At 39.0% G+C, this 12,224-nt stretch overlaps 1 protein-coding gene across 5 annotated transcripts in view; it reads left to right on the top strand.

Moving 5' to 3' along the window:
- Nucleotides 1-12,224, top strand: part of mdn1 (midasin AAA ATPase 1) — a 189,269-nt gene that overhangs the window by 153,881 nt on the left and 23,164 nt on the right. For all 5 annotated transcript variants that reach the window (XM_072553757.1, XM_072553755.1, XM_072553754.1 and 2 more), the window contains exons 80-89: nt 1,548-1,765; nt 1,886-2,005; nt 3,050-3,237; nt 3,997-4,158; nt 5,258-5,395; nt 6,489-6,627; nt 8,644-8,822; nt 9,580-9,723; nt 10,484-10,625; nt 11,576-11,907. In XM_072553757.1, the coding sequence (XP_072409858.1) occupies nt 1,548-1,765; nt 1,886-2,005; nt 3,050-3,237; nt 3,997-4,158; nt 5,258-5,395; nt 6,489-6,627; nt 8,644-8,822; nt 9,580-9,723; nt 10,484-10,625; nt 11,576-11,907 (1,762 nt within the window). The remainder of the gene's footprint in view (nt 1-1,547; nt 1,766-1,885; nt 2,006-3,049; nt 3,238-3,996; nt 4,159-5,257; nt 5,396-6,488; nt 6,628-8,643; nt 8,823-9,579; nt 9,724-10,483; nt 10,626-11,575; nt 11,908-12,224) is intronic.

Raw genomic sequence — 12,224 nt, 5'->3', positions numbered from 1 at the left:
GCGTCTCAGTAGATGGTACACTTGCCACTGAGTTGGAATGTTCTGGATTCAAAATCCACTCCAGGCACCTGTGCACAAAAATTAAGGAAGAAGCTCCAGTGCAGTACTGAAAGAATGCTGTAGTGTCAGGTGTCTTTTGGATGACATATTGAACCAAGGCCACCATCTACACTTTGGAAGGAGAAACAGGATGAGAGAGTATTTAATGAATGGCAAGGCCTGGGTTGCTTAGAGGAACAGATCTTGTGGTAATTATTCACAGATCCCTGAAGTCAGCAGAGCACATGTCTCAGATAGTTAAGAAGGTATATAGTACAAGAGCGAGGAGATAATATTGGAGTTGTACAGAGCGACTGGAATACTATGTGCAGTTTTGGTCACCTTACTATAGGAAAGATGTGATAGCAATAGAAGGGGTACAGAGGAGGTTCACCAAGATTGTGTCCAGGATGGAGAACTAGAGCTCTAAGGAGAGACTAGGTAGGCTTGGATTGTTTTCTTGAGAGCAGAGAAGATGCGTTCAACATGATTAAGGTGTACAAGATTATGAGGAGTACGGACAGGGTGAATAAAAGAGCAGCTGTTCCCCTTTGAGGGGTCAATATGAAACCGCAAAACATTAGGATAAGGGGCAGTAGATTCAAAGGGGATTTGAAGAAAAAACCTTACAACCTTTAAAAAAATATTTGGATGAGTACTTCAAATATCATAACATTCAAAGACACGAGACAACTGCAGGAAGTTGGGATTGCGCACTTGTAGTGGTAGTTATGTCAGTGCAGACTTGAGGGGCCAAAGGGCCTTTTCTGTGCTCCTATAAATCACTGAATCTGCCCTCATGGGTAGACAGATGTTCAAGCGCCCTTGCCCATATTTTAAGGAACATCTGGGAGTTATCCAGTTGTCTGATCAATATTTATGTTTCAACAAACATCATTCCCACTGCTGTTAGAATGTCAGGATTTTGACCAAGATCTGGTGGATGAATGGAGATACAGCTGCAGGCCAGAGTGTTCCCGTCTGTCTACATCTCTTGTGGGCCATAGTGAATTGCTGCCCTGCATCTTGTAAATGGCACTGGAGGGAGTGTGAAGGTTGTGGATGGGTTGCCGATCGAACTGGCTGGTTGTGTCGCTGGATCCGCACTCTTCAAAGTGAGTGGAAAGTATTCCCTCGCTCTCCTGACATTTACCTTGTAGATGGTGGTGATTAAGTTGTGTTAATCATAACTGAATTCCTGGCCTCTAACCAGCTCTGGTAGCCACAGTGTTTACATGGCTGGTCCTGTTCAGTTTCTGATTAATAGTGACCCCCCCCCCCCCCCTGCCGAATGATGATGTCTTGGAAGTTGATAGTAGTATTGCCTTTGGACATAAATGAAAGGTGCTCACAATTTCTCTTGCTGGAGATGGATATTCACATCCATAAAAGTGCCAGGGAATGTTACTTGCCACTTCTCAAGTGTAGTATGGCTAAGAAAGTGGATGTCACTGTCCTGGTTGGTTGTTTTTCTGACTGAAAATATAAATGTGATTTTCTTTTGTCAGGACATGTTTTGAGACCTGTTCAATGGGGATTAGTTGTTTGAACAGAACCATGGTTCAGCTGCAAGACATACAGACCATGTTTGCTGCTGCTGCCTCTGGGAATGCATCTTACTGTCCAGCAGTGTTCAAGAGCCTCGAATATATTAAGGAGGAAGTCAGTTGTGCAATAGCTGAATTTGCATCATGGGAGAAAAATCTACTGAATTTGACATCTGTTGGTGAGAATGAAATGTGTGCAAGTGAAACACCTTCTTTTGTTCTCATTTACAGGAAGAAAATTGACCAAGCATATTCATTGTAAATTACCTATTGCTGCTTTTATGTTCTTTAATCCCTAGATTCCAGTGTGAGCTCACTAGCGAATTTCACCTTGGAAGTGGAGCCAGCTATTAATACAGTACTGTGTGCTGTACAGGCTGTAGTAAAGCGGCAGAAAGAGGAGAATGACAAAGAACAAGGTAAGATTTCTAATATGTGTTGATGTTCTTGGTTAGTTCACAACTGGATTTTTTTTTATTAAATGGAATTTGAGGCAGAGAAAGGTAATTTAGGGGAGGAAAAGACAAAAAAAAACATTCAGATATGGACAGAAATACTTTTAATTTATGAAGCACTGGATTGACAACTTGGAATTCCCTTCCCAACAGTGGGTGTATCTACACCTTTACAGACTACAGTGGTTTAACAACATGGCTTACCACCTTCAGGAGCAAAAAGGAATGGGCCATTTGTGCCAGTCTTGCCAATACTTACATCCCAAAACTGAATTTAAAAACACATTATCACTATCACTACTACAATGTCCTGTCACCTGACAACAAGAGGCTGTTCTACATCAGGCCATTTTCAAATAAGAAAGTTAGTAACTGGCATTTGCTATTCTCACAGATGGGTACTAGTTTAAAATCGTACAACACCAGGTTATAGTCTAACAGGTTTATTTGAAAATACTAGCTCAGCTTCCAGCTCAGCAAGCAAACTTACATCCAGAACCTCAAGCTGAGCTACAAATCTTCTCAACTCGCTGGAAATACTAGTTTTTGGAGCCCTGCTCCTTTATCAAGTAGTAATGCAGAGGGTCATAAGTGGACCATTTATGATCCTGCTCCACAGCTACCTGTTGAAGGAGCAGCACTCTGAAAGCTAGTATTTCCAAGTAAACCTGTTGAACTATAACCTGGTGTTGTGAGATTTTCAACTTTCACACCAATCCAATACCAACACCTCCACATCGTGGTTACCATTGATCATATATGTAAAGAATTATCACTAACAGCTGAGCATATGTAACTCTTAAATTGGGGCAGGTTAAATTTATTTTTGTATCTTTTGATAATGTTCTAACCCCAAATAATCAGTGTACATTTTTTGCTGTCTGGTTTCATTATGTCAAGGGTTTGACTAATTTTGTGACTTATTCACTAAAAACAGGTGGAGTGATTTGTTGCAAGTAGCAGAAAATAGTCGCTGCATTTTAAAATTGATGTCTTAATTAACTGTAGGAAATGAAAGCAATCAGGATGAGGTGGAACTGCATAAAATTCAGTCTGGATACCTGAGTAAACGTTTGGGACAGCGATTATCAAGTGACATCACTTCTCTAAACCTAGTGAAAGTTATTAGCATTGTTTCTGACCTCCTTGAAAAACTAATGGATTATCGTCAGGAGTGTACACTCAAACAGTACCAGGTTTGTTACGAGTTTTATGTGTCATTGCTGAGATTATAATATATGTTTATGCCTTTTACATCAGGTTTGATGTCTTAACTCAAATTTGTGCTGACCAAATCGAAGCCTACTGCTGTAAATATAAAATAGCTAATAAAATAACTAATAATAGAATAGTATTGGAAACCTTCCATTTATTGCAGTAATGTTTTTAAAGAACAGTTGTCTTGCAGCAAACAGTTGAAATATTGCTGCAGTTTAGCATGTCAATGCTGAATCTCCATGGTTTTCTGAGAGAGGATAAAACCAGATCGGAACTCTGTACCTTACTTAGAATAACTTTAGATAGGACAACTTTAAAATAATTTTACTTTAATATAGTTTAGATTTGTTATTCTCAGTAGAATTTTGTAAAGTCCAAGTGGGAAAAAAAACTGAAAGATGACGTCCCCTACTTGGAAATACCCTTTTCCTAAGTAGCTTGGTGGTGCTAATCACTGAAGGCACATTTCCTTACAATCTCAGTGATAGATTCAGCAACTTGACACAATATAAGCTTCCCCTGTGATCTGCATAATGAGGTAGAAGCGCAAATACTGTTCCTGTTATTGTTTCCTTTTATCAATTGATTTGTAAAGAGTTTGTATGGTTTCTGCTTTTCAAATTTCACTACCTGTAATTTTGTTAGTTTTGCAGAGAGTGCTTTCTGTTAATGCTGGAAAGGAAACGACGTATAGGATTTTCAGTTCAGTAGTCTATCTGTTCTTTGTATTTGTTTAGTTGTTCAACCAAAGCTGCTATTGCATTGTGCAGCTCCTTCCTATGCTGACTACCTACTCCGAGCTGGTCCTGTACTACCTAACCGTTTCAATGGCAACTCATAGGAGCAGTGGAAAATTACTCTCTGTTTTATCTCAGTTATTCACGGACCTTGCTTTGCAGGTATGGTTAAGGATAAACATTTTTTGGACACTTATTTAATGCATTTAGACTTTTTTAACTCTTAAGTTTAAAATGTTCTATTATTAAATATCTAGATTATCTTTTCTATATTGTCTTTCTGACCCATCTTTTCTCCTCTAACTCACTTCTAAATCTCGCCCTCTCCACTCTCTCCGCTGAAAAATAACTTTACAATAAGACAATGAAATAAAAGTAGGTCATTTAGCCTGTTGAGTCTGCTATGTCGTTCAATGAGTTCATGGCTGATCTGATGGTCCTTACCTCCACTTAATTGCCTTTTGCCCCATGACCTTTGATTCCCTTGCTGATTAGAGTATGTCTATCTCTGCCTTGAGTAGACTTAACGGCCCAGCCTCTTCAACCCCTTACTCTGAGATTGTGCTCTCAGGTCCTAGACTTCCTACAAGGTGAAAACAACCTTCTTTTACCTATTCTTTCTCTCTCTCTCAAGTCACTGAAGATACTTATATGTTTCAATGAGGTTGCCTCTTTATCTTCTAAAGTCCAATAACTACAGGCCCAGCCTATTCAACCTCTCATCATGAGACAGCCCCTCCTTATCCAGTATCAGCCTCATGAAGCATCTTTGAAATACCTCCATTGCCAGTTTATCTTTCCATAATTCGGGACCCAAAGCTGTTTACCACACTGCAGTTGTTGTCTGATTTAGTGCTTTGTATAGTTTCAACAAGAATTCCTTATTTTTATATTGTGATATGACACTTAGTCAACCACTGAGAAAAAAATAAATGTGTATTGAAGTTAGAGGTTTCACTTCTTTCTCCCAGTATTTTGTTGCTTTTTTAAAAAAAGAATAAATCTAGTATATCTTTAAGTTTTTGATCTCATCTAATTTTGTTATAAGAAATTCGCTGACCACAATTTTTTGATTATTGTTTTTGTCTTGTATAATTGGGACTTTTGTAACAAAATTGGGATTTTTATTTTCAAAATGTCAACATGTTGTAGTTGTTCTGTGGTGTCGTTGGGGAAAGGGGCCAAGACTAAAGTTTGCTCTTAAGGAATGATTTAAAAATCTTGGGTGAGGATATGATGATATGTGGTATTACTTGGGCAGGGTTTCTGCCTCCCCCAAGAGTTAATGGAGGATGCGATGGGCGAAGGTTCAACCCAATTCCACGATAATGAATGTGGAGGAATTGGAGAAGGTGAAGGTGTGAAGGATGTCAGCGACAAGATCGAAAGTGAAGACCAGGTATGTGTTTTTTTTTCAACATCTTAACATGAAACATTTGAAGGTTTCATTGAAATAGCCATTCTGTGTAAGTGGGGTTATAATTGTAGAAAAGTGATCTGTGCTTGAGAAGAAACCTATTGGACACAGTTGGTACTGGTTGTGCTAATTGTAAACTGAAGCACTGTAGGGCTTAGGAATGGTGAGTGAAAACCTGATTTAAGAATTAAATAATCATTATTGCAATAGGGAAGTACTGCATATCCTCCTTTCTAACCTCCTTGCACCAGTTGCTTCTGCAGCTTTCAATGGGGTCCATTTTTCAACAAGCAGCTAATCAATGTTTTATAAAAGGAAATATTACCTCTGCCTTTTGCACTTGTGTAGTTACATGTACTACACGACAACTTGTAGCATGTTACAAATTCAACATGAAACTTCTACTTCTGTGTGGTCGTTCAGCATCATACTTGAACCCCAATATGTTTGTCGTTCAACTTCCCCCTCTCAGTTGTGGCTTGCCTCTGAGCTGTTATTGTTTGTGTTACTATTTGAAGAGGTTGGTGTGCGATCTCCATGTTTGAATTGAAATAAGCAATGTATAAATCAATCAGATAAGAAAATTCTAGGTTCACTTTCTGATCTTTGAAATGCTCTTTGTTTATATTGACTACATTAGAAATAAATAAAGAGCAAGGGCCACAAAAACCGATTGGATAGTAAATCATGAGTACAATAACCAGTGATATCTGGCTGGAAGGTTCTGGGTAGAGGGTAGCTGTTCAGTTTGGCTGCAGTTTTGTTAATTCAAAGTAACTGGGCAATGTTCAACTTCGCTGGACCGCAGGGGTTAGCTTTTAGGGGGCTTTCTGAGGAGTTCAACTTATTAAATAACTTGCCAGAAGTTAACTGTAGAGATTAGGGGTTACTTTAAATTTAATTATTTTAGGAACACAGTTGGGTACGAGTTTGGTGCTTAATAGGAGAGAAGATGGGACGAAAATGTTTTAAGAATTGTAGTAGCAAAGTTAGGGTACTGTGTCCTATTGTCTTCCTTTTCAATGCCTTCTGTTCATGTTCCTCAGTAAAGTGCTTGCGTTTGTCCTTTCTTCAGGTGGAAGATACCTTCAGCAAAGACCAAAAAAAGAAAGAAGACACAGAGAATATGGCAGATGTTAAAGAGGAAGAGAATGCCATAGAAATGTCTGAGGACTTCGATGGAAAGCTTCATGATGGAGATACCAAAAAGCCAGGCAAGTTGCTGAATGACAACTTGAGGTACACATTGTTTAACCAATTATAAAAACACTGCAAATGCTGGTAATCCAGCATGAGAACAAAATGTTGGAAATTCTGAGCAGGTCTGGCAGCAACTGTCAAGGAAAAACAAGATTTAACTTGTCAGCACGGTGACTTTCCGCTAACATTTCCAGTATTGTAATAAAAAAAATGTTAATGAAAGCGCACTTACTGATTGAAGTAGCAACCTCTCCACCAATTTTAATTGTGAGTCACAGTTTTGAAACTGCAGCAGCAGTAGTAAAGTCAGCTCATTTGCCATAGAGCCTATCTCATTTGCTGCTGTTAAACTAACATGGAAAGGGACAATGAAGAAACTCTATTTCTTTTTAAAAGTTTGGAATCAAGATCTTGGGATTTGATTCTGACATCCTGAAAACTTGTCAGTTTTATATTGTCATCTTTCTTGTGAGGTTTGACAGTGCTGTGAATACTAAGTAGTTCCATTGTTTGTATCAAATAAACTGACTGATTTTGTGAAAACTGTTAGAATTACAATTTATGGTATCTTAACTATTCTAATTGTATGTTACTCTATCTGTTCACTGCAAATTTTACATTGATTATGTACACAAGTTGATGATGGAACTATGTTGTTGTGGATGGCTACTGTTGATGGCCAATTGAAAGTGATATCTGATCTCAAAGTGGTTCTAATCTGGAGATTTGTGACAATGTGACAAAATCAAAGTTTGAATATCATCCACAATCTTACAGAAAATTTGACTTCTTACAAAAAAATTGCTAATTGTTCTACATGGGGTACAGATTCTTGTCTGGTGGTAGAAGGAAGTTAAATTCATCAGACTATAAACTGGTTTTCTTTTGAATGCTCAAATTACATACTAAATAATTAGTTTTATGCAACACGCTGCCTGGAAGTGTATTAGAGACAGGTAAAATTGATGCATTCAAGAAAGATTGGACAATTGATTCTATTTAAATAATGTGCAGGGTTATGGGGAAAGGTAGAAGATTGGCATGAGTTAAAGTGCTCTGAGAACCACTGTAGACACAATGGGCCAAATTGTTTCCATCTGCACTATATCGTTTTATGAAACAGGAGACAGACATCTTCTATCTTGTTCTCAAATGACAACCAACCAATTACAAAGAGACTTGGGGCCACTGCACACAAAACATGGGAACCTAGCACACAGGTACAGCCAGTGGCCAGGAATGCTAATGGAATATTGGCCCTTTTTTCAAATATCAAAGTAGGGAATTCTTACTGCACTGGTGAAACCACATCTTGAGTACTGTGAGCAATTTTGGTCCCCTTTTAAGGAAAGATATATTCTGTTGGAGAAAGTTCAGAGAAGGTTCACTAGTTTGATCCCAAGCTATGGAAGGATTGGTTTTTGAGAAAGGTTGAACAGGTTGGGATTCTACTCATTGGCGTGATAAAAAAATGAGAGATTATCTCATTGATTCAGACAGGATTCTTAAGAATGTTCCCCCTCATGGAAGTGTCTGGAACCAGAAGTAATGGTCTCAGAATTAAGGGGTGAAAGTGAGGACTGGAGATCAGAGCTGAAAATGTGTTGCTGGAAAAGCGCAGCAGGTCAGGCAGCATCCAAGGAGCAGGAGAATCGACGTTTTGGGCATGAGCCCTTCTTCAGGAATGACACTTTCCTCATTCCTGAAGAAGGGCTCATGCCAGAAACGTCGATTCAGAATTAAGGGGTGCCAATTTCAGACTTGGACAAAGAGGAATTTCTTCAGCGTTGAGAGTCTTTGGAACTCCTTGCCACAGAGAGCTGTTGGGGCAGAATCCTTGTGTATATTTAAAGCTGAGATAGATTCTTGATTAGTAGGGGAAATCCAGGGCCAGTAAATCAGTGGGGAATATTGGATCGACCATAATCCAGTTAATTGGGGGAGCAGGCTCGAAGAACCAAACAACCTACTCCTGTTCCTATGTTATTGTGTTTATGGTCTTGTATTAATTGGCTGAATCCTCACTTCAGGAGAGGATGACAACAGTGAGGAATCGGACAGTGATGACGAAGAACTGGATAAACAGATGGGTGATCTCGAAAATGCGGAGGCTGACAAACTAGATGAAAGACTATGGGGGGATGATGATGATGATGATGAAGATAGTGTTCATGACGAGGCTGACGACACTGGCCCTGGGATGGATGCGGTAGGATGCCTAGTGTTTTTTTTTAAATCTGTGAAGTTCACTTTTAATTAAGTAATTTCCGTTTTAATACTTTCTTTCATTTTGCAAGCAGTTGAGATTGCAGAAATGAATTGTTGAGTCATCTTTGTTTTCATTTGTACCAAAGACACATGCTCGCTGAACACTTAACATGTAGACTTCACTCTTTGTTTCATTTTCCCTTTGCTGTAGCAGGAATTGAGGTGAAAAAGATAATGGGTGGTAAATATCTTGCTTATTTTTAACTTCTTCATTTATGTTTGTACTACTTCTTTTCCTGAGCCAAGCAAATGACACCTCCAAATATCCTGCTGTTCCTGGAAACATTGTCTCATGGAGCAGTCACAAATTTTAAGTACAACTCTGACCCCAATGTGTATGTTACACTGCTGAACAATCAATTCTTGAGGGATAGATATTTGCAGAAAACAGAATTAGCTGCACTTCCAAGTGTTTTCTTTGCATGTGGAATGATGACACTGGTCTGTTTGAATTGTGGTGTCATCATTTAACATTCATTTCTTTCTTACCATTTACGCAAGTACCATGAATTAGATAATTGTTTTTAAAAGATGCATACCTTCAAACTCTGGGTTGTTTATATTCCCCTCCTGCCCACCTGTGTTTTGTTTTGGAGGAGCTCTTCACTTGTGTTAATAGATCAGTTCCATCTGGAAGTTTTCTTCGTAGCATTTTTAAAATAAATAGAAATATGCTTCAACTGGTTTTCTATCCACAGGAGAAGTCTGAACTTGTTGCTAAAGATGACAACATGGATGGAGCAAATGAAAGTGAGAATGACAAACAGAGACAGGAGGAGAAAGAGGAGGAGAGAGGGGAAGAAGAAGAAGTTAGAGAGAAAATTCATGAACAATTGGATGAGGTATTCATGTTTATCTTCCCCAAAAGGTTCCCACTATGGGTATGAGCACAAGCACCAAAATGGTTGGTTTATGAGCAAGCTGGACCAGTAACTGACAAAGTCCCAAGTTCACTTAAGTCTCTCAAATTGTGGACGATTCTGAGTTAATGAGCAAGGAATGGGCAACGTCTGAATACAGACACCCTATTTACATTTAAAGTTTGCATCATTGTGAAGAGAAGTACAACAGGCAGTCCCGAGTTATGAATGAGTTCTGCTCCTGAGGATGTATGCAAGTCAGAACACTATATATTACAATGTAAAATAGCTGTTTGTAAAAATGACTGAGCATTCATATGTCTGATCCTTTATATTAATGTGGGACCACGTTCGTAAGTACGAACATTGATAAGTTGAGCTTCGTTTACTCAGGGACCACCTGTATTCCAAATGCAGGGTGAAATTTTGTCTTAGAAGAGGAAAAAGTAAGTCATTGGACATCACAGAAAAACATTTTTTACTTTTTAAAAGTGTTAATCATTTAGATAACCATATGGATCACATTAGTAGTGCAATATGTTGTCATTAAATATTCTTCATAAAATGGAAAATACAAGTGTGAACATCCATCACTATAATATTGCATTATCATAATTGGATATTGTCACATTAACGCAGTCCATGCAAAATAAACCTGTGCCTGAACCAGTAATTTTAGTGACCTGACAAATTTGACATGCTACTCTTGACAGGAGTTTATTAATCTACTCTTTTAAATTAGCGTGAATACGATGAAAATGAAGTAGACCCTTACCAAGGAAACCAGGACAAACAGCCGGAAGCAGAAGCCTTGGACCTGCCTGAAGATCTTAATTTGGAAAGCCAAGATGGAGAAAAAAGTGATGATGATCAGGAAGAAGGAGGTAAATTGGTTTTATACTTGTTTGCAGTCCGTGCAAAAAAATTTTAGATTAATAGGTTTTACAATAATGAATTGTGACATCCTCTATTTTGTCTTCTAGTAGCTTGGTGAATAATTAAATCCCAGCTTATTCAAAGCAGCATGCCTTGCTCATTTTCTCAATGTTGACTCCTTGCTGGGGTATAACGGCATTGTCCAGTCCCCAATCCAAGAGACAATTATTCAGCGGATGGATACAATCCTACTCTTGCCGATCAATGTGTGTTGAACTGCATGCTGTCTTCCAACAGGGATCACCGAACAGTGATCAAGAATAAGAATCTGGGGTGGTTTATTTTCCAGTTAGAAGGCACATCGCTCTCTAGGAGCCCTTGATAGTGAACCCACATTAGTAAAAACTTGTACATTTTCTAACTCATTCTTCATCCAACCAGCAATTGTCTTGTATCTAAAGATTTTAAAAATATAGGAAGTCTACATGCTGTTCCACTACTAACCTGTAGCATTCATATTAAAACCAACTTGAAGACTTAAAAACGTTTTTTGGAAGAATCATAAATCGTGTATTTAGTCTGGTCTTCTTTTGTTTAATCCATTGTTTTTCTTGGAGAAAGTGAGGACTGCAGATGCTGAGATCAGAGCTGAAAATGTGTTGCTGGAAAAGCGCAGCAGGTCAGGCAGCATCCAAGGAGCAGGAGAATCGACGTTTCGGGCATGAGCCCTTCAGGAAGGCCTGAAGAAGGGCTCCTGCCTGAAACGTCGATTCTCCTGCTCCTTGGATGCTGCCTAGCCTGACCTGCTGCGCTTTTCCAGCAATACACTTTCAGCTCCATTGTTTTTCTTCCCTGCTTTAAAAGGCTACTGTCTGAATATTTATCTATTTGCAACAGGACTGAAATTGCAGATTCTGCGTGTCTAATTTTCAATAACTCTTTTTGTACTTCTTTAAAGGAGATAACCCCTTTGATATAGAGGAAAAACTAAAAGAATTCCAAGAGAAAAGTCCAGGTGCTGATGAGACAATGGAGGAGACTGCCAAGACAGAAGAGGAGTGTGCTGAGCAAGAACAAGAACAAGAACAAGATCCTCAAACAGAGAAGGAAACTGAGGGGGAAACCAAAGAACAGAGTGAGGGCAAGGAAGAAACTATTGAGGAAGATCAGAATAATGAAGAAGAAGAGGATACTGAGGACATAGACCAACAGAAGCCGAAAGAAGATGAACAGAAAGAGCCTGTCGAGAAAGACGCAGAGGCTCCCTGTAATGAGGGGCAGCAGCCAAAAGTATGTCATTTCTTTATCATCTTTGTTTATTTTGCAGCATAGGGAGAAAGTGTGGGCGTGGCTCAGGTTTCACACTCTAACATGCCCGAAGGTTCTAGGTTTTGAGCCCTAGTTCGGGTTACAAGTGCAAAAGTCAAGGTTAACATTCCAGGGCAGTATTCATGTAACATTCTCCTCCATATCAGTGACCTGATTTCCAAACCACCATTGTCAACTAGACGTGGTGAGCCTCCAGAACTTTGGTCTGTTTGCTGTGGCATTAATCAGCCAGAGCTATTACACTTTTGGCATGCACGAAGCCCTGTGCTGCTGTTTCA

The sequence above is a fragment of the Chiloscyllium punctatum genome, chromosome 3, assembly GCF_047496795.1.
Source record: "Chiloscyllium punctatum isolate Juve2018m chromosome 3, sChiPun1.3, whole genome shotgun sequence".
Lineage (NCBI taxonomy): Eukaryota > Metazoa > Chordata > Chondrichthyes > Orectolobiformes > Hemiscylliidae > Chiloscyllium > Chiloscyllium punctatum.
Note: the sequence above shows the minus strand (reverse complement) of the source record. Positions and strands in the feature narration are given on the sequence as shown.